The sequence below is a fragment of the Phycodurus eques genome, chromosome 17 (assembly GCF_024500275.1).
Source record: "Phycodurus eques isolate BA_2022a chromosome 17, UOR_Pequ_1.1, whole genome shotgun sequence".
Taxonomy (NCBI): Eukaryota; Metazoa; Chordata; class Actinopteri; order Syngnathiformes; family Syngnathidae; genus Phycodurus; species Phycodurus eques.
In genome coordinates this window covers 7,846,759-7,869,531 of record NC_084541.1, presented here as the reverse complement: position 1 = coordinate 7,869,531, position 22,773 = coordinate 7,846,759, and the positions used below count along the sequence as shown (strand labels likewise).

The 22,773-nt window shown below is 41.1% G+C and overlaps 1 protein-coding gene across 4 annotated transcripts in view; it reads left to right on the top strand.

Annotated features, from left to right (window-relative positions):
* gdpd5a (glycerophosphodiester phosphodiesterase domain containing 5a) overlaps positions 1-22,773 on the top strand; it is a 29,061-nt gene that overhangs the window by 5,117 nt on the left and 1,171 nt on the right. The window contains exons 2-17 of one of the 4 annotated variants that reach the window (XM_061702135.1): positions 2,332-2,569; positions 2,694-2,875; positions 3,646-3,749; positions 6,806-6,899; positions 6,943-7,026; positions 7,111-7,209; positions 7,505-7,598; positions 9,663-9,808; positions 11,457-11,539; positions 11,662-11,812; positions 15,305-15,526; positions 15,698-15,843; positions 19,411-19,558; positions 19,905-19,987; positions 21,776-21,790; positions 22,071-22,183. In XM_061702135.1, coding sequence (XP_061558119.1) covers positions 2,801-2,875; positions 3,646-3,749; positions 6,806-6,899; positions 6,943-7,026; positions 7,111-7,209; positions 7,505-7,598; positions 9,663-9,808; positions 11,457-11,539; positions 11,662-11,812; positions 15,305-15,526; positions 15,698-15,843; positions 19,411-19,558; positions 19,905-19,987; positions 21,776-21,790; positions 22,071-22,183 — 1,657 coding nt within the window. In that variant the 5' untranslated portion in view covers positions 2,332-2,569; positions 2,694-2,800. The remainder of the gene's footprint in view (positions 1-2,331; positions 2,570-2,693; positions 2,876-3,645; positions 3,750-6,805; positions 6,900-6,942; positions 7,027-7,110; positions 7,210-7,504; positions 7,599-9,662; positions 9,809-11,456; positions 11,540-11,661; positions 11,813-15,304; positions 15,527-15,697; positions 15,844-19,410; positions 19,559-19,904; positions 19,988-21,775; positions 21,791-22,070; positions 22,184-22,773) is intronic. The other 3 variants (XM_061702134.1, XM_061702132.1, XM_061702133.1) reach the window with 3 other exon arrangements.

The following is a 22,773-nucleotide window of genomic DNA, read 5'->3' as shown; positions in this document are numbered from 1 at the left end:
GCTCTTTCAGTGAAAAAGCCTGTGTAAAGTGTGATTTAACTTTTCAGTCTTCGTCAGACAGGTCCCATGTCATAATTTTTTCAAAATAATATTTTTTGTCCTTGTATCAGTTTTGCAAGATAATTGAAAATGCCCAGGACGTCCCTTTTGAAGCTATTCTAGTTCGTCTTTTTTGCCTGGCAGTTAAGACGGCTGGGTTTCTCATTAATATTCACCGTGTAAATAACATCGCTCGCACGCTTTTTGGCGACAATGGCCTCAATTTTCGTAATTGTATCCACAGTTACAATAAAAATTATAAATTTAGTATAGTTAAGTATTGTTGTAAACCACAACACATACTGTATATGCTCATAAATACTGTGATTGCATGGCTTGGCGGTGGTCACTCTCGCTCAAAACCGGAAATGCTTTCTCTGTGCTCTCAGGCTTCCTGCCACATTCCAAAAATATGCAAGTTCGCTTGATCGAAGACTGTAAATTGTCGTAAGGTGTGAATGATAGTGTCAGTGGTTGGTTGCTCTATATGCCGTCGCCTGGCAACCAGTCCAGTGTGTACCACGCCTCTCGCACTAAGTCCGCTGGGATAGGCTCCAGCTCACCTGTGACCTTAAAGAGGATTAGCGGTATAGAAAATTATTGGATGGATGGATGTGTTCCATGCCCCTGCCTTTCTCCTCTTGCCACTTTGGAAAGTTGCCATTGCGTCTCAGAGCAAAGTTTATTTCATTAATCCAAGAGAATGATTGTGTACATGAATATCAAATTAAACCTCCACTAATACATGGAACATTTTCATATTACTGAATCAAGTGACTGTTTAATGTGATTAAAAAGCCCACAGAGGATTATATCACCAATGACACACCCCCTAGTACATTCTCTTTTCTCTCCTCCACCGCGTCACAGTGCTGAAGTTAGCTGCCTGCTGTTCCACCAATGGCCTGTTGGTGGTCTCAAGGTATATGAAGTTGTGGTCCGATTCCCTAGTGGAGGGAGAGAAGAAGAGCGGCATGATCCCTTCACATTGGCCCAGAGGAGTTCCAGTTTTATTCCCTCTCGTTGCACAGTCTACATGTTGTGTAAAGTTGTTAGTAGATGAGAGAAAAGAACAGGGTTGAAGTCTAAAATTATAATGTTGCGATCACAGCATCATAGACACAGTTGATTTTATATTCATGTTTGCCTCTGTTAAAAGTCGCTCGCATCTGCCATAAAATGAATAAAATTAGAAAAATAAATACATTCTCTACATTATTTATGTATTTTCCCATTTTTACACTATATGTATATTAACCACAGATCTTTACACTTCAGTAATGCAAATGGATTTTAAATTAGCTACACCTCGGAAAGGGAAATTAAACATGCAATTTACATTAAAGATGCAATGAAATTTAAGTTTCTCAAACATAAAAAATTTAAAAAACTAGTTAAAGGAGCAAGTCTACCTAGCCAATGACCTTGGAAAAACTTGAAGGGCGAACTAAGATTGTTCAGAATCAGAATCAGAATCATCTTTATATGCCAAGTATGTCCAAAACACACAAGGAATTTGTCTCCGGTAGTTGGAGCCGCTCTAGTACGACAACAGACAGTCAATTTACAGAACACTTTGGAGACAGAAAGACATTGACAAAAAACAATTGTGCCAAAAGATGCAGAGTCCTCTAGCACTTAGAGCAGTTCGAATGACTAATATTGCAAAGACCATTGTGCAAAGGGCGATGACCCTTGTGCAAAGGGTGCTGAGACTTCAAGGAGTGTATGCGGTTTAAAGTGACGAGTAGTGTGATAATCTGGGACAATGTTGGTTGTGAAAATGTTAGAGATACTCCTCAATCAGTGTGCAAATGGAACAGATGCTACTCTGGCATGAGTGGCCAGTATATGCAAATAGTGCAGCATGGCGAGACAACTACAGTGAGTGCACGAGTAATACATAATAGGCCCCAACAGAAATGTGACAACGAACTCAAGTCAAAAAATTGCCAGCTTGCTGTAATGGAATTATAGGTTAGGTGTTTAAGAAGTTGATCGCAAGAGGGAAGAAGCTGTTGGAATGTCTACTAGTTCTAGTTTGCATTGATCGGTAGCGCCTACCTGAGGGAAGGAGCTGGAAGAGTTGGTGACCAGGGTGCGGAGGGTCAGAGAGCACGCCCTTGTCTTAGTTCTGGCAGCGTGCAAGTCCTCAATGGTGGGTAGGGGGTACCGACAATCCTTTCAGCAGTTTTGATTGTCCGTTGCAGTCGGAGTTTGTCCTTTTTTGTAGCAGCACCAAACCAGACTGTGATGGAAGAACAGAGGACTGATTCGATGACCGCTGTGTAGAACTGTCTCAGCAGCTCCGGTGGCAGGCCATGCTTTCTCAGAAGCCGCAGGAAGTACATCCTCTGCTGGGCCTTTTTGAGGACGGAGTTGATGTTGGTCGCCCACATCAGGTCCTGAGAGATTGTAATTCCCAGGAACTTGAAGGTCTCGACGGTTGACACAAGGCAGCTGGACAACGTGAGGGGCAGCTGTGGTGAAGGATGCCTCCTGAAGTCCACGATCATCTCTACAGTCTTGAGTGTGTTCAGCTCCAGGTTGTGTCGGCCGCACCACATCTCCAGCCGCTCCGCTTCCTGTCGATATGCAGACTCGTCACCGTCCTTGATGAGGCCGATGACAGTGGTGTCATCTGCAAACTTCAGGAGTTTGACAGCCGGGTTCGCTGAGGTGCAGTCGTTCGTGTAGAGAGAGAAGAGCAGCGGAGAAAGGACACAACCTTGGGGCACCCCAGTGCTGATTCTGCGTGTGGATGAGGCTGCCTCCCCCAGCCTCACCTGCTGTGTCCTGCCCGTCAGAAAGCTGTAAATCCACTGGCAGATGGCAGGTGAGATGCTGACCTGGAGAAGCTTGGTTGAAAGGAGTTCAGGGATGATGGTGTTGAACGCTGAGCTGAAGTCCACGAACAGAATCCTCGCGTATGTCCCTGCACTGTCGAGGTGTTCTAAGGATGAAGTGCAGTCCCATGTTGACTGCATCATCCGCAGACCTGTTCGCTTGGTAGAGAGTGTTTACTCTATAGTATAGAGTGTTCACTCTATATTGTCTTCCTGAGGGTTTTCTGTTTGCAATGCCAGACAACAGCACCACCAGCACACCACCTTGGCAAAACCTTTCACAAACATTGATAAACTTGTCTTTTATTCTTTTCCTGCACTCACTTCTAATTATCTCCCAGCCTCTTATATAAGCTGCTGGAAATGGTGATCCAAAGCATGGTGAGGTGCCAAAGCTGATCAATGGTCAACAGGATGTGTTGAGTGGCCTATCATTGCCTTGGTCTCCTGTCACGTGGAATTATCTCCTGATCCTGTTAACTACTGAGGGAGAGAGTCCTTGAGCATTGCACAAGCTCTCCTTCATACGTTTGCCCCACATATCAATTTAGAAGACCTGCTGCAAACAAAAACTTGACAACCCAAATTATAAGAAGCCACATGTTAATGAGTGTGTATGATTCACTTTTGATCTTCAAATAATAAGAATTTGGCAATCTTTTTTGAGGCTTTGCAGAGCTTTTCTTAATGGGTGTGCACAAAGCTCTTCATGTATGGCATGTGAATTATCACTTCTGTTTTTTTTTGTTTTTTTTTACAGTGGGAGTGTTCGTGGTTTATCATCTTGTGTTGCTCCTTTCTCCTGCTTCTTTTTTGGGCCTACTTCTGGTTGGTGGCTCAAAATGATTTTGACGACTTCAACTGGTGAGTCAACCTTTTAATGGTGCATCTGGTGAGCATTAAGACAACACTATTTTCATCTGAGGTCAAGACCTATACATTGTTGAGACTATTGACAGTAAGGCATTAATAGTACGTGCACTTGTCCATTACAATACAATACACATCTTAAAGTAATAAAGAGTACATCCATCCATCCATTTTCTGTCTTGCTTTCCTCATTTGGGTCACAGGTGAGCTGGAGCCCAGCTGACGTTAAACGAGAGGCAGGGTAACCCCTGGACTGGTCGCCACCCAATCGCAGTGCTGCTCACATATAAACAAACAGTCATTCACAATGACATTGACACATATGGAGAATTTTAGGCCGTCTTCGGATTCTCGTTTTTGCTTTGGAACTTTTCTTTCCTATCCTACCCGATCGAGACGAACTCTGTACTGGGAGGATAGGGCGTTAGAATTTTGCAAAATCTTTAGGAAAGGTGTCTCAATGCAACCTCGAAGCCACCTTTAGCATAGGTTACTCCTTAGCGAACTTTACGAAAGGAAAAGAGATATATTACACCCAATCCTTGATGCCAGAAAAATTTTAAAGCAACAGAACACCGATGATCACAGACTACATGAAGACGCTCGAGAGTTTCATGCAAAAGACTTACAATATAATGATTAAATAATACAATTTATTTTAATAGGCGGCACGGTGGACAACTGGTTAGAACATCTGCCTCATAGTTCTGAGGACCGGGATTCAAATCCCGGCCCGGTCTGTGTGGAGTTTGCATGTTCTCCCCGTGCCTGGATGGGTTTTCTCCGGGCGCTCCGGTTTCCTCCCACATCCCAAAAACATGCATGGCAGATTAACTGAAGACTCTAAATTGCCCATAGGTGTGACTGTTAGTGTGAATGGTTGTTTGTTTATATGTGCCCTGCCATTGGCTGGTGACCAGTTCGGGGTGTACCCCGCCGAGCTGGGATAGGCTACAGCACGCCCGCAACCCTCGTGAGGATAAGCGGTACAGAAAATGGATGGATGGATGGATGTTATTTTAAGAAAACAATAAAATGGTACAGAACCATATACACCTGTATATATAAACAAACATGCATCAAGAATATTGTCTTTGTCACATGTGTCAAACTGGTGGCCCGGGGGCCAGATCCGGCCCGCCACGTCATTTTATGTGGCCCGCCCACGAGAGTGTGCATCAACTTTGTTTCTTGCTAAAATACCAAAATTCCAAATTGGCTTCACTTTTACAAGTATTGAGATATTGCAAGCATTTTTTGTTACCAACCCCAATTTTAAAATAACATTGATTCATACTGTAGTCGAACAGTTTTACTGGCTTTTGATTTCAAAAGTAATTATCCATTAATTTGTGTATATGTAATAATACGAGGCAGTCATACATTCATATGGGTTTGCAGCCATAATGGTCCTCCGAGTGGAACCATAACTGCGACGTGACCTGTGAAAAAAAATTTGTTTGACACCCCTGGTCTTTGTGAACAATGGCAATGTAAACATAAAAATTTGAAAGTATGTATGAAATGTAAGACTAACATTACTGTACATACAGAAAAACAACAACTGTAAACCTAAAATATCAAACACAGAGACATGCATGAGGGATAAAACTTCAGTGTGAGAGAGAAAAAGAACATTAAAAAAGCAAGCAAGCTAGAGACCTTTTTTCATTAATATTTATTCATAAATATATACATATAAACACAATTGCCAGGGTGACAATCAGTGGCAAAAAGGGAGATTATTGTACTGCACAAAAATTAACAGAAAGTTTGAATAGCTTTTGCAGTGTCTAATGATCCTAATATATTATTTGACTTAATTTTAGTATCTATATACAGTATTTTTAATCATTGTAGAAACACTTTACATAGGTACAATCTGAGAAGTATTAAAAAATATTTTATTAGTCAGCAAATATTTTGCGAAAACATAAAATAAATGTATATCATTCATAAATCGGATATAATTCTGTCAACACAAATAAAGCCTAAATATAACATTTTTTGGTTGCTCTGTGCTGACATCTTGTGGTAAAAGACATTTTAGACGTTTTATTTTATTACTGCGCAAAACATTTTGCAGGTAAAGTCAGCAAGCTTGAGACGTCACATCAGCAATACTCGCCGTCGCGTGATGACGTCAGTTAGGAAAAGTGGAGTCGAATTCATTTGAAACACGGCTATCCTTTCCTGTGTTCGAAAGGATGCACCTTTTCATCTCCTTGACCCGAGGACGTATTCCAAAAAAAAGGTTAAGGAAAGGTGGAATAAAGGTTAGGAGATTGAAGAATCTGAAGAGGGCCTTATTCTTCAATTAACCATGCATGTGTGTATTTGAAATGTGGGAGGAAGCTGGTATGACCAACAAATCTAAGTAAAAGAAATACATCACAGAATGATCCAACATCTCAAGACAACTCGTAATAAGGCTCAGTTGCGTGCATTGCCTCCACACACTGCACCTGTCTGCACCCCATACAGTGTCTGGACAGGCTTTTGAAGAGATGACGAATGGCCTCCTTTGTCATCCAGGAACTGCTGACATACTCCAGCCACATGAGCCTGGGCATTGACATGTTCCAGAAGGAACCCTTGGCCGACTGCACCGGCAAATGGTCTGACAGTAGGTCTGAGGATTTCATCCCGTTGTCTGTGCAGCCCTCCAACGATGTGCCTCTCTGGACCGCCAGTGTGATCCTGTTGTCGTCTGAAAATAGAACTGGTTGTCCATCAGGTTACCACCAGTCGCGGGGCCCTGGAAAGGTTAAAAACTAGTCAGGGATCAATTCAGAAAGCATGATAACAAGGGGGAAAAAGGGATCTGTGGCCACCACCTGCAAAACCATTCCCGTATCGGTGGGCTTGCCTTTCCATGTTTAATCTATCACATTTGAACAACAACATGTGAAACGGATTCACAATTGTTTTGCAATTTACTGTTTGTGATCCGAGTGTGATTGATTTGGAGTTACACTGTGATGATTGTTCCCTTTTAGTCTTATGAGCAGCATATGGATGCATCAACCTTTAACCTGTTCCAACTCCAGGTCAGTGTATAACCGCTCTGGAGAATGGAGGGACGAGACCATCCCAATCCTTGCAACCACCACCGTGGGATTCAGCTACGTTTCAGTCTTGATGGTAAGAGTGCTGTTTAAGACTGAACAAAAGATCCTTTAAAAAGTACATACTGCATATTCTCCATCAGATCTTGGCATGTTTCCACATATCCTTGGGACAACAGCTTAATCTCTACTGGCTCCACAAGGTGCAGTGAGTTGCAGTTTTGCTTTAGTTTTGCTTCTTGCAAGTTTGTCCAAGGACGGCATCATGATACATCTCATTTTCACAGGTCGGCGTACTTGCTACGCTCCTTACTACTATCTCTGGTGTTGTCTCTGTTGATGACATATGGGCAGATGAATGGGATGTCGTGCTTGTGTCCCTGCAGGTTTGTTTATACCCCAACTACAACACTGTTAGATTATACACACTTAAACCCTTGAACTCAAATAGCCTATTTTTAACCTTTCACCTTGTTGGATAGGGGGCATACCAGTACATCACTGTTTTCAAATTTGCACTTCAAGTCAAGGAGACTAATAATGTTCAACAAAAATCTTTTTGTTTCCTGTGAACTTATTTTCACCTATCATATAGTTTTCATATTAATTGTCAACAGAATGATTTATTATGGCCACAAGAAGATAACTGTCACTCATTTTATATTTGTGTTCTAATGTTAGTCCACAGCACCATTCCTGCATATTGGCGCTCTGACAACAATCACAGCTCTTAGCTGGCTGGTCGCTGGTTATGTGGTCCGCAGAGAGAGATCCAGTAAGCGTCCTCTTCAATTTCACCATCACTGCTCTGCTGTCAATTCCTCAATCGTACAACGATACAATAGAACCTGCCTTTAGTTTGAGTTGTACTTGTACAGCTTTATATCTTCCTATTGTACAACCCCAATTCCAATGGAGTTGGGACGTTGTGTTAAACATAAATAAAACCACAATACAATGATTTGCAAATCATGTTCAACTTATATTTAACTTATATATGAATACATTACAGAGACATTTAATGTTCAAACTGATAAACTTTATTGTTTTTAGCAAATAATCATTAATTTAGAATTTTATGGCTGCAACAAATTCCAAAAAAGCTTGGACAGGTGGCAAAAAAGACTGAGAAAGTTGAGGAATGCTCATCAAACACCTGTTTGGAACATCCCACAGGTGAACAGGCTAATTGGGAAGAGGTAGGTGCCATGATTGGGTAGAAAAGGAGCTTCCCTGAATTGCTCAGTCATTCACAAGCAAAGATGGGACGAGGTTCACCTCTTTGTGAACAAGTGCGTGAGAAAATAGTCGAAGAGTTTAAGGACAATGTTCCTCAACATACAATTGCAAGGAATTTACGGATTTCATCCTCTACGGTCCATAATATCATCAAAAGGTTCAGAGAATCTGGAGAAATCACTGCATGTAAGCGTCAAGGCCAAAAACCAACATTGAATGGCCGTGACCTTCGATCCCTCAGGCGGCACTGCATCAAAAACCGACATCAATGTGTAAAGGATGTGTAAAGGATGTGTAAAGGCTCAGGGACACTTCAGAAAACCAATGTCAGTAAATACAGTTCCGCGCTACATCCGTAAGTGCAACTTGAAACTCTACTATGTACAGCAAAAGTCATTTATCAACAACACCCAGAAACGCTGCCGGCTTCTCTGGGCCCGAGCTCATCTAAGATGGACTGATGCAAAGTGGAAAAGTGTTCTGTGGTCCGACAAGTCCACATTTAAAATTGTTTTTGGAAATTGTGGATGTCGTGTCCTCCGGGCCAAAGAGGAAAAGCCAGCATCTGGGATGGTATGAGGCTGTGTTAGTGCCAATGGCATGGGTAACTTACACATCTGTGAAGGCACCATTAATGCTGAAAGGTACATACAGGTTTTGGAGAAACATATGCTGCCATCCAAGCGACGTCTTTTTCATGGAGGCCCCTGTTTATTTCAGCAAGACAATGCCAAACCACATTATGCACGTTTTACAACAGCGTGGCTTTGTCGTAAAAGAGTACGGGTACTATACTGGCCTGCCTGCAATCCAGACCTGTCTCCCATTGAAAATGTGTGGCGCATTATGAAGTGTATAATACGACAACGGAGACCCCGGACTGTTGAACAGCTGAAGCTGTACATCGAGCAAGAATGGGACAGAATTCCACCTACAAAGCTTCAACAATTCGTGTCTTCAGTTCCCAAATGTTTATTGAATGTTGTTAAAAGAAAAGCTGATGTAACACAGTGGTAAACATGACCCTGTCCCAGCTTTTTTGGAACGTGTTGCAGCCATAAAATTCTATGTTAATGATTATTTGCAAAAAACAATCAAGTTTATCAGTTCGAACATTAAATATCTTGTGTTTGTAGTGTATTCAATTAAATATTGGTTAAAATTTGATGGGTCCTTCCTTGGCCCCTGCACCACCCCTCTTCAAAATTGTGAAAGTCAGAAATGACATCCTACTGTGAATAATCTTGTCCTGCGATTGGCTGGTTCCAGCTCGCCATCAACCCTAATAAGGACAAGCAGTATAAATAATGGATGGTTGTAAATAATCCATCAAACAATTCGACGCAATTCACATTTTGAGTTATATGGGTTAAGGTCACATTAGTTTATTAAAACTAAAGTATATCAAATAATTATGTTTTTGTTTTTTTTCACATCAGAAAACTTTCAACAAGTGTGTGTTCACCTTTCATATCCACTGTTAACTCCACAATTGTACTCCAGTAGGATTCAACAGATTGACAATGCCTGCAGCCAACACATGCTAAAACTCTCCAGTAAATCCATTTGTTCGGTTGCTGAAGCTCACTCTCTGTCTTAGATTTCCAGATGATGGTGTTAATCACCTACATAATCATCCTCATGGCCCTTTACTTGGCACCGCTCTCATTCTCCTGCCCCTGCGTAATGGACAGTCGCAGCCTCAAGCCTCGACCAGACGTCATTGGTCGACGAGGAGCTCCTATGGTGAGTTGATCTATTGCCAGCCCTTACTGTCTAATCCAGTAAAGTGTCCAAGTGACTCAATGGGGAAGTACACGTGTGTGTTTGTGAGCACTAGAGTCTACACTGTACTGTGTCATCTCAGAGCTGAGCAAATGCTCCCTCAAATCTCTTTGGCACAAAAGCACCTTGGAGGGTATCACCTGAGTGGCAAGCTATTGTACTCAGAAGTAAGAGTCTCTGATGGTTAATTAGTGAGTTACTAGTAACTCACCACCTAGTTTTGAATAGCCCACTATATCGGGGGTGGCCAACCAGTCAGAGGCTAAGAGCCACAATTTTTACTCTGTTCCTGCAAAGAGCCATCATACACATTGGCACACACAAGGTGTGATCAGAGATTTCTTTCCACAAATTCTTTGTTAATGGGGGCGGGGGGGGGGGCGTTGTGCCAGTCCCCCCCCCCATCCGCCTGTTCCACTCCCCTGGGCACACATAAACTGCCAATCTTCCACTCACTCTCTCACTTTCTCTTACACACAAAGACTTATGCGCGGCCAGATCTACTATAAATGTCACACATTAAAAATAACAGCGACAAAAAACATTACTTAATTAATTCTGGTACCAAGTTTTATGTACTCAGGAGGCAAACGTTACCAGAATGATGGAAAGGCTAAAATTTGGATAAAGAAAGGATCTGTTCATGTTCCCAAACATACAAGCTCATCGATGAAACGGTGGAGGTAATGTCATCACTCGGGCTTGTGTGGCATCTTCTGTGACAGGCTCACTAATCTTCGTTGATGTAATACATGATGGCAGCAGCAAAAATGAGCTCAGATTTCGACAGAAACATTTTGTCTTCCAATTTAAACATAGATGAAACCAAACTTATTCCTTCAGTGACTTCATCATCAGCAAGATAATGACCGAAAAACAGTGTTAAAACAACAAAGGAGTGTATCGGGTGCAAGAAGTGGATATTTGTAGACTGGCCAAGTCAATCTCCAGACTAATATTTGTTTAACTACTTCTGATATCAAAGGTGGCATGGTGGGCGACTGGTTAGCACATCTCCCTCACAGTTCTGGGGACTGGCGACCAGTTCCGTGTGTACCTGCCTCTTGACCATAGTCGGTTGTGATAGGCTCCAGCATGCCCATGACCCTAGTGAGGAAAAGTGGTCCGGAAAATGGCTGGATGGATGGTATAAAATTACAATATACAGTATGTATTATTCAGATTGTACAATGCACACTGCTTTTAACAAGCGCGCCAATGACAATAAAACTGAGCTTCAGGATTCAATTGTTACACTACAGATGGTTTTCCTACCTGAAGTCAGTAAAATGCAGTCAGAAACCCATCACAGCAAGTGGTGGAGGTAGCCAACTACCTTAAACCATCTGGCATGTCATTGGTTAAGCCACATGCCGAGGGTTGGCTAACAGAAACCCGAAAGGTACAGTGATGCACTTGGAAGTGTGAGATCCAAATAATGATTAAGTGCAACCCTGTAAATAACCTGCCAGTCCCACTGTGTAAATTAGGAGAATAAAAGGATTTATCTTTCTGAAAGTGTCAACTAAATCTCAAGAAATCAGTGTGTTGTCTGTTTATTGAAATGTTACCAGTAAATGACACTAATTTCACGCTCCCTCTGTTACAGCTGGCCCCAGAAAACACCATGGTGTCCTTCAACAGAGCCCTACACCATAGAGCCAGCTCCCTGGAGGCTGATGTCACTCTAAGGTTATTAACCACCCATTTCTGACATTTTCATCAAGGCTTGTTCATAATTAATGAATCCAGTTCCATATGAACAGTACCTTAGATGTGACAGATGAACTATATGTTTCCGTTTCTATCTCTAGTGTGGACGGGGTTCCATTCCTCATGCGAGATCGAAACTTGAGACGAACCACAGATGTTAGCACGGTTTTTCCTGACAGACAGCATGACGATGCCGCTTTCTTCAACTGGACAGAGTTACGTTCGCTCAACGCAGGTCGCTGGTTTCTGGAGGTAAAGAAACCCACGTTACACTAATCCATTCTGATAATTAATAACAAATGTATATCTGTAACAGATAATCCTTTAGCTAAGTTGCAAAATGCTGGTCATGTAGTGCAGTAAACTATAAATTTGTTTTTAAAATAATGACTTCCAGTCTAAAAGAGATTATTTTACTGTATTACTACAATCATTATACATCGCTTTTAATTTTTGTGTGTGCAGTATCACAATATTATTACTTGAACATAATATGAAAGTAAAGTTAATTACTGTACGACTTAATTTCGGACTCATCATACAAGCCCAGAAAGCCAGTTCAATATTGGGTATTAAAAGGTGTACTGTAATTTCTCGGGTATAATGCGGAATCCCACCCCCCCCAAAAAAAAAAATGTCAAAAGTCAATAGTGAGCATTATACATAGGTACAGGGGCAAATGGAAAAAAACTTTCACATTTTATACATTTATGCCGCCATCTAGTGGTGATGAAAAAGCTGTTCCAAAATGCCACCGACACCTAGTGGTTATAAAAAAAAGTGTAGCCTACACTTTCATTCCAATAGGACAGGGGTACGTCCATCCATCCATTTTCTGAGCCGCTTCTCTATCATCGGGCAGTAGGCGGGGTACACCCTGAACTGGTTGCCAGCCAATCGCAGGGCACATACAAACAAACAACCATTCACACCTACGGGCAATTTAGAATCTCCAATTCATGCATGTTTTTGGGATGTGGGAGGAAACCGGAGGGCCTGGAGAAAACCCACGCAGGCACAGGGAGAACATGCAAACTCCACACAGACGGGGCCGGGGATTGAACCCCGGTCTTCAGAACTGTGAGGCTGACGCTCTAACCAGTCTTCCACCGTGCCGCCGACAGGGGTACGCATGACTGCATATATGTACAGTTGTGCTCATAAGTTTACATACCCTGGCAGAATTTGTGAAATAGTTTTTTTTAAAATATCACTGATGGCTGAACAACCATCATTACTTTCTTTATGACTATGTTTTGTTTAATGATAATGTTTTTCTGAAATGCTTGACCGTTTTATTTGACTCCAATTAAAATAAAATTAAATGTGTTTCGCCTGGTCCTTCATGTTTTCTTTGAAGAATTGTACCCATCTTACAAATTCTGTCTGGGTAATCAAACATATGAACACAATTGTGTGTTTTCTAATTTACAAAATAAAAGTAGAGCTGTGAATTTCAAAATAAAAGCAAGTAAATAAAAAAAAAAAAGGATTACGTGTTTAAATAAAGTGCTTAACTTCAGAATAATTCTTTGAAAAAAAAAAAAGTACAGATAATACTTTGTGGTTTGATCATATGGGTAGAAGCAAAATCATGCATTGTAAAAATGCATTATACATAGGTAGAAGGGTTTTCCAGAATTTTGAGGTCAACTTTGGGGGTGTGTATTATACATGGGTGCGCATTATACACGAAAAATTGCGGTATTCAGTTTCAAATTACTCATTCCATGTTGAGAGTTCACTGAATTTGAAAGAGTTTGCATTAATGTATTTCTTGATGTTAAATGGTCTCAGACGTGTCTCAGATGTCCATCAATTTTCTGAACCACTTGTCCTCACTAGGGTTGCGGGTGTGCTGGCGCCTATATCTGCTGACTTGGGGCGAGAGGCGGGGTACACCCTGATCTGGTCGCCAGGCAATCTCAGGGCACATATAAACAAACAACCATTTGCAATCACATTCACACCTTTGGGCAATTTTAGTCTTCCATTAACCTACCATGCATGAGATCTCTGCTCTCATATATATTGCAGAGCCCCGAAATAAAAGCACACCGAGACTCGATGACGTGCACTGGGCTTAGGCATGCTTCACCGCGAAAACCCAGTTCGATTGTCTATAGTGCGAGCCCAAACAGGGTACACTGTATTTAACTGGAAGAGGTCACATTGCACAGTACTCAAGCACACGCAACATTGTGCTGTTTAATCAATGTGGTCATTCCTCACGCCAATTATTAATAACAGCCATGTTGCATAAGTGATACAATCAGACTGACTCGAAATACTCTCAGTTTATATATTAGTCAAGCTCGCAGTATGGTTGCTTATACACGTGTGTGTGCACAAGCACAAAATAAAGATGTAAAAAATCATCCATCCATCCATTCTCTATACTGCTCATCCTGGTTAGGGTCGCAGGGCGCTGGAGACCATCTCAGCTGACTTCGGGTGAAAGGCAGACTACACTCCGAACCAGTCAGTCACAGGGCACATATAGACATAGACAACCATTCACACTATCACTGAGTGGGAACTGAACCCACGCTGCCCGCACTAAAGACAGGCGAGTGTATCAGTACACCATCAGTGAGTACGGAAAGTATTCAGACTCCTTTCAATTTTTCACTTTTTTTGTTTTTTTTTTGCAGCCATTTGCTAAAATAATTTAAGTTCATGCTTTTCCACATTAATGTACACACAGCACTCCATATTGACAGACAAAAAAACAGAATTGTTGACATCTTTGCAGTTTTATTTAAAAAAAAACTGAAATATCACACAGCCATAAGTATTCAGACCCTTTGCTCAGTATTTAATAGAAGCACCCTTTTGAGCTAATACAGCCATATGATTTTCCCTGCGAGTGGTTATTGATAACCACCTTGCATAACAGAAATAATGCGGCTCAAAATAAGCCACAAAACTATGAAAATTGCAGTAATGCAGTGTCTGCTGAAACACAGATGAGTGAAGCAACAAGACTCACTGAGGCGGCAGAAGAATTGATGGAGTGACAGGGGCACATTGCTTAGGGGACACTTCCAACAAAGAAGGTAACAATGCTCAAAAATTAAATACACATAATTGATTTCAAAGATAGGAATGCTTTAATCCATTAACAAAATGTAGCAGGTACAACTAAATATAGCACCAACAAAAATTGATGGGTTTCATTATATTGTACATAACTATTTAGAAGAACAATTCTATATCATTGACTTTAACCAGGTAAACACAGATTGCCATGAAAACCCATGAGCAGAAAATATGGTACAGAAAAAGAAAACAATACTCATGGGTAAAGTTCTTAAACAAAAATACTTACATTTCCTGAAAGAATGCATATTTCTTCTACTGATAAGCAACATACTATCCATGCTCAGATAGGAAGCACCCAGTGCAATACAGTAAATAAGAGGTGTGAAAATGTGATTTAAAAAAGCTAACACCGCTGAAGACATGGACAGAGGAATGACCACCACACAATATGAAACAATTGAACGAGTGTGAATATATCTTCAATAAAGTTATCATTCGATGATTGGGAGTCATGGGTACGAAAAAAATATAGGATAGAGGGCAAGTTAATGACATCATTACAGTTTTGGGGCACTTTTACAGGGCCCCACGGACAATGGAGCCTGGAGGCCCCTGATCACCTTCATCCTGCTCAGGTGGCATCATATGAGCATGAGGGGCTAAAGCATCTCAGCATCTGTTGCTTTCTTTTGTTCCCAGAGGGATCCCTACTGGACAGTAGAGACATTGACCGGGAGGGATCGGAGCAGAATAAGCAACCAGACGGTTTGCAGTCTGTTGGAAATGCTTCGTCTGGCAGTCAGAGCAAACAGCTCCGCACTGCTCAATGTCCGCAGGCCCCCTGCAGGCCACCCTCGCTACCGAAGTTGGTTCACGGACACGATCTGGGCTGTGCAGAAAGCAGGGATTTCCCAGAAGAGGGTGAGGACTGGAGGTCCCTCTTATGCTAATCTATCAAATCTACAGTATATATGTACTGTACTTAATTTCCATCATGTTAACATTTTCTTCTGTGCAAGCACTGCATTCACTCCGAATAACAATGTACTCCATCTGATTAGTCTCGCTCTGTCTCACATGTGTTTGTGCCAGGTGACATGGACCCCCGACACAGACAGGGGGAGGGTTCGGGGGTTTCAGCAGACCACAAATGAGAAATTGTCAGCGGCAGAGATAAGGCAGAGGGGGATTACGAGCCTGACCCTTCACTACAGCAAGGCCAGCCACAAAGATATACAGTAAGACGTGTTTCTACAGTAACGCTGACAGAAATGTTTATTTAGTCAAAAAGGAGTTGAAAAGCAGGATAATAAAATGTTAGATTGTTTTAGGGACTTTGGGGTCATGACCAAATAATGTAGCTGTGATTTTGAAGGGCTGTCTTTGTCAACCCTGCAGATTGAATTATAGTCAGCCGGAATGGGCTGCAGGTCACCTTGACTCAGATGGTTGTATGGATGGACAGATGTGTGAAAATGGAGAGATGAATGAATGCATTGTAGATAGAGAGATGGCTGCATGAATAATTGGATGATGTACTGTATGCATCTGTGTTTGGATAGATTGATGTTTTGATATCATAGTAGGAGGAGTGATGCGTGGATAAGACAAGGGCTGTGCAAAGGTGGATGTGTTTGATGCACGGGTCGATAGACAGACAAATGGATCAATGATGCACAGATGGATGAATGCTTAAGTGTAATGAACAGTGTTTTTGACCTTTTTGCATTTGCTAAGCATTGTGTTTTGTTTTGTTTGGTGTTATCTGGACGACTTCCGTGTCTTCCTGTGTCCTGTTTGTGCCTGCCTCGTCTGGTCGTCAAGTAATTGTTTCCACCTGGTCTCGTCAGCCCCGTTCCCCGTGTCACCCAATCAGTTCTCTCAGTTCTTGCATCTTGTGTCTTTTCCAGCTGTTTTATCTTATCAATTTGTATTAAGTTCCCGCTTTCTTCATCGGTGAAGTGAAGCCATTTTCAGATATGGTTGAGATTAGGTGAAAAATATCAGTTTTATCCATTTTCTGAAACTTTAAACATTACAAAGTGACAAAATAATCCATAGGTAGTTGCTTAGTGTTAACCATTACATAAATATTATTTGGTTATATTTCATATATTTGTCAATATTATGTGAAAAACCAATTTTTTAATTTATTATAATTAAGTTGCCTGAGTTGGGCCAATACACATCGAGTAGTTCAATATGTGAACTGTATCATCAAATTTAGAGCTTAAAAAGATAGCACTTGTGTGTATGAATGGCCCATTTTTTTCCATTTTTATTTTTGCATGTGTATATCTATGTCTAACTATATACTCTACATGCACATTTGCATGTAGAGTATATAGTTATCCAACATTTGGATGGACCCTCTTTTTTAATGCATGACTGAAGTAGTAGTGGACTCTGAGTACTCTTTATCGGCAGATCCTTAAAATAAAAAACTCGGACAAAAAAAATTTGATCAGGACAAAAGCTGAATTTAGTTAGGTAGTTAAATTAAAAAAGTGTAACTCATATTATAGAGATGCACCACACACATTCAGAGTGAAATATTTAATGATAGTTTTCATACACGTATAATTTTGATGATTATAGCTTACAGCAAACGTAAACCCCAAATTCACTACTTCTGGAAACTAGAATATTATGTAACACACAATCAAGAAACAATGACAATGATTTTGAATGTAATAATTAGGCAGGAATATGCTTTTCGGAAGGCATTGGACGGGTTGGGTGGATGATTGGATGAATTTTTGGATCGAAAGACACATTGATTCATTAATGGTTATATGATTGCAAGGAAAAAAAGACAGGACAAGGACAAGGAGGTTTTCGATCCATAGATGCATGGCTGGACAGATTGTTTGACTCTATAGATGCATTTTAGATAGGTGCATGGATAGATACAGGGTGTCTTCAGTTTACGACTAAGTTTAACGTTTGTACTGTCACACACTGTAGTCTATCACTAACCTTCTCTAACACAGTAGTAAAGTCATAATTAAAATAAATAAGTAATAAATCTAAAACAGTAACTGGACATGTCTTCTTGTGAGGTATTCTTTAGCCTCTGCGAAAACTACAGTGGGTACGGAAAGTTTTCAGAACCCCTTTAAAATTTTCACTATTGGTTATATTGCAGCCATTTGTTAAAATCATTTACACAGCTCCCCATATTGACAGAAGAAAAAAAACAGAATCCTTGAAATTTTTGCTGATTTATTAAAAAAGAAAAACTGAAATATCACACAGCCATAAGTATTCAGACCCTTTGCTGTGACACTCATATATTTAACTCGGGTCCTGTCCATTTCTTCTGATCATCCTTGAGATGGTTCTACAGCTTCATTGGAGTCCAGCTGTGTTTGATTATACTGATTGGACTTGATTAGGAAAGGCACACACCTGTCTATATAAGACCTGGCAGCTCACAGTGCATGTCAGAGCAAATGAGAATCATGAGCTCAAAGGAACTGCCTGAAGAGCTCAGAGACAGAATTGTGGCAAGGCACAGATCTGGCCAAGGTTACAAGAAAAATTCTGCTGCACTTAAGGTTCCTAAGAGCACAGTGGCATCCATAATCGTTAAATGGAAGACGTTTGGGACGACCAGAACCCTTCATAGAGCTGGCCTCAGATCACTGTGGCTGAGCTCCAGAGATGCAGTCGGGAGATGGGAGAAAGTTCTAGAAAGTCAACCATCACTGCAGCCCTCCACCAGTCGGGGCTTTTTGGCAGACTGACCCGACGGAAGCCTCTCCTCAGTGAAAGACACATGAAAGCCCGCATGGAGTTTGCTAAAAAAAACACCTGAAGGACGCCAAGATGGTGAGAAATAAGATTCTCTGGTCTGATGAGACCAAGATAGAACTTTTTGGCCTTAATTCTAAGCAGTGTGTGTGGAGAAAACCTGTCCAGTACAGTCCCAAAAAGTGAAGCATGGTGGTAGCAGCATCATGCTGTGGGGGTGTTTATCAGCTGGACGACTGGTTGCAATCAAAGGAAAGATGAAAGCGGACAAATATCCTGGATGAAAACGTTCTCCAGCGTGCTCAGGACCTCAGACTGGGCCCCAGGTTCACCTTCAAACAAGAAAATGACCCTAAGCACGCAGCTAAAATACCAAAGGTGTGGCTTCAGAACAACTCTGTGACTGTTTTTTAATGGCCCAGCCATAGCCCTGACTTAAACCCAATTGAGCATCTCTGGAAAGACCTGAAAATGGCTGCCCACCAACGTTCACCATCCAACCTGACAGAACTGAAGAGGATCTGCAGGGAGGAATGGCAGAGGATCCCCAAATCCAGGTGTGAAAAACATCATCATTCCCAAAAAGACTCATGGCTGTATTAGCGCAAAAGGGGGCTTGTACCGCATACTCAGCAAAGGGGCTGAAGAATACTTATGGCTGTGTGATATTTCAGTTTTCCTTTTTTAATAAATCTGCAAAGATTTTAACAATTCCGTTTTTTTTTTCCTGTCAATATGGAGTGCTGTGTGTACATTGATGAGGGAAGAATGAATTTAAATGATTTTAGCCAATGGCTGCAATATATAAAACAAAAGAGTGAAAATTTAAGGGGGTCTGAATACTTTCCGTACCCACTGTATTTCAAAACCTTGAAACGTCATGTGCTGCTACCATTGTAAACTGAGGACCCCATGTATATTAATTCATGAAAAATGGATGAATTCTTGGATGCGTTTTTAAGGACCGTCTTCTAGTCACATGGCATGATAGTCAAAAATCAAGGAATATGTTTTGCAGTGTTCACAGACATGTATTTTCCTTCCCCCAGGGAGTATCTGGCCAACAATGTGAGCGTGACAGTCTACCCTGTGAATGAGCCGTGGCTCTACTCAGTTCTGTGGTGTAGTGGGGTCCCTTCCGTGTCCTCTGATGCCGCCCAAGTCCTCCGAAAGGTGCCTTACCCCATCTGGCTCATGGTAAACAACTCTCATCGCTGCCTTTCTCTGATCTGACACCACATGCAAAACAAACTGACACAAAAGCAAGGTCACACACTGAGACGAGAAGACAGCAGGAGAAGACAGAGACTGACAAGGGCCCAGCAACATGTCGGAGTAAGGACGTAGAGAAAATATGTGGGAGCGCAGCGGCAGACTTGAGCTCAGCATGGCGCTGAGGAACAGCAGAGCTCTGAGGAGTGTGGCAGCTTGACACAACGGCACTCATAGGAGCTGGTGACGGCTTGTGCGCGAGAGCTGCTTGATGACGTCTCCCTCCAGTGGTGTTTTCTGTGAACCACTTTTTGTTTTGCTTCTCTTTCAGAGTCAGAATGCTTACAGGTTCATCTGGATGGCCTCAGATCTCGTCTCACTTGCTGTAGTCATAGGAATCTTCAGTTTTCAGAAGTAAGTACAGATAGTGCCAAAAATCACAGATGTAAATCAAATGATCTCCATTGCTTAAATACAGCACTGTGTAATGTTATTGTTATAGCAATGCTAAATGACCATAATCTGCATACTGCTATTATTATTTTCTGTGTACCTATGAGACTATTGGAGTAGTTTTTCTGTACATTTTGAGAGACTAGAGCAAAGCTATTCAACTACATAATGAAGAGGGCCACATTTCTTTTTAAATGTAAGGGCCCAAGGGCGGACAAATGCTGTCCCATTATACTCACTTGACACATTTTGAAAGCTTTTATTTTACACGACTTTTATACATTGTAGCACACCCTTAGAGGCGATTTAAACAAAGCTGTTTTAGTTTCACAGCAGTACTTAAATGCGCATTTAAAAAAAAAAAAAATTAGTTGCATCACAGCAGCATTTCAAGTAAATATAAAGTGCAAGTAGGTTTCATAACAGCAGCAAGTGTTGTGCGGCTTTTTGAGAAGAGGTGAGACAGGCTCTCGGTGGACAGGAGGAGCTTCCAGAAGCCTGCACCACTGCAGCAAAGGTTATCAGAGAGACAGACAGGAGAGTACTTGGTGTATCTTCTGGTAGGAAAAAAAAAAAGGATGGAGCTGCCAGGAAAGAAAGCTAGAGGAAGACCAAAGAGAAGGTTGATAGATGTAGTGAGCGAAGACACGAGGGCAGTTGGTGGTAGAGAGGAGGATGCAGGAGATAGGCTTACATGGAAAAGGATGACCCCTAACGGGACAAGCCGAAAGGAAAGGAAGAAGATTTGGGTGATGTTTGGCTGGCCAGATGAAGAGCTTTTGCGGCCCGGCGTGCTGCCAGTTGAATATGCTGAACTAGAGTTTTGTCTATTCTTCCTTCAAGATCAGTAACACACGTAACAAAATTCAATATTAATAAACAAGCACAAAAGGCATTATGATGATGTTGTAAAATCCAAGTGTTTTTTTAAATTTGAATTTAATTGGACCTTTATCAGCATAGAGTGAATATTTTATTCTGGAAAGTTAAATCCTTTTAGCGGAAATGCATTATTAATAGGGAGGATAGATGTACAGTTTCTATATGTACAATTATGTAAATAGGGGAAACAATTGGGTATGTGGGGGTGTATAAATAAATGTTTTAATTTTTTTAAATAAGTATAAATTTCACATGTATGTAAAAATGTTGATGTGATATATGTGTGTATTTATTTTGGGTATGGTTGTTTGTATGCATTTTGGACTGACTGCAATTCTTGGTTATTAATTTATTTTAGGTTATGGTGAATGGGTAGGATCTAAATAAGTTTAACCTCGTCATGCTCCTTTTCGGGCTTGCAGTACATGAGGTTTAATTTATAGTGTCGATTATTTTTTTTTCACTTCTTGTTTTCTGGAATGCATTTCCCAAACTTCAATCAATGAATCTATCAATCCACAAATAACCTTGATTTTGGAAGGAATGTCTGACTTGATCTTCATTTTGTCAGTGTAACCGTATCTTCCGATATTGTTTCTAACTGACTCCACTGACCGTATTTCATTGAAAAAGATAAGAACTTGAGAAGACACTATCTGCTTCAAAACTGACTGTTAGTTCACTCTGCTGTTTTTCTTTCCCCCTCTTTTATCCTCTCACCGTTTTTATCTTTCACCTCTGCGCTCTAACCTCTTCTTCCCCTTGTCCTCTCTCTGTCTGTCTTTCTCCTCTGATGTCCTTATTTTGTCTGGTGCTCTGTCTGATCTGCATGCAACCTTCCTCCGCTGCCCCCCTGGCATCTGTCAGCTATCATATGATCAGGTAACCGCTGCAGCTGCCTTAGCCTTTCTTTCTTTCTCCTCGTTTGTCCTCCTTGTGCTTTTTCTGCCTGGAACCCCAAGGTTGTTTCCTTTCTGTCTTTCGCTAAACAGTTTTACCTCCTGCTTATGCATCTACCGTACTTTAATATAGATACGAATTCTGCGTGCATCAGCACATTTAAAAGCAGGCTTACACAATTTCCATGTGACTTGCTTGAATGTCACAGCTCGGTGAACTGCCGCGATGTGCTTGAATTATGTGTTATTTAAACATGGAACAGGTGGAGGATGAGTGGGATGCAGAACTGTAACCCTGAACAGATCATGCTGAGTGCTGTGCCGCATCGATCTAATCGGGATGTCAACATCATGAAGGAGAAGCTCATTGTTTCAGGTGCAACTTTGACCACATTCACACCTGGAAATAAAGATTGAGATTTTTTTTTCCAGGTTATGTACAGAATTTTCTCGAATAGTGACCAAGTCTGTTTCCTGACTCAACCTCATAGAATAATTTACAGTCATTTATTTGAAAGCTACGGACCCCCTAAAGGGACATGGGGGGGGGGCAAGAAAGAAACGTGTTTCTCATTCTAACGAGAAAGTTTCTCGTTCGAATGAGAAACAAGTTTCTTCTATTTTATTCCATGTCCCTTTAGGGGCTCCGTAAAAAGTTTTTTTTTATAACCAAAATTATAGTTTTGGTTGAAAAATAATATACTTATCAATGAATTTTCCTGTGAAAAAAAAAAGTTCTATTTCTTGATTAAGATGTCAAATTACAGTATTTTTCATGCGTTCCTGAAAACCCCCCAAAATAGTTTCAGTGCTTAATTAATTTCGGACTTCTCAGAGAATGTCAGTGTGCCGGCTGAAATTTGGGTTTAAAAACGTGAAATCTGTTGGAAATTGCCAATTTCTGTAAAAAAAAATAGTAAAACGTGAGCGAAATCACTGAAATTGAAAGCGTCCGCAAGAAATTCA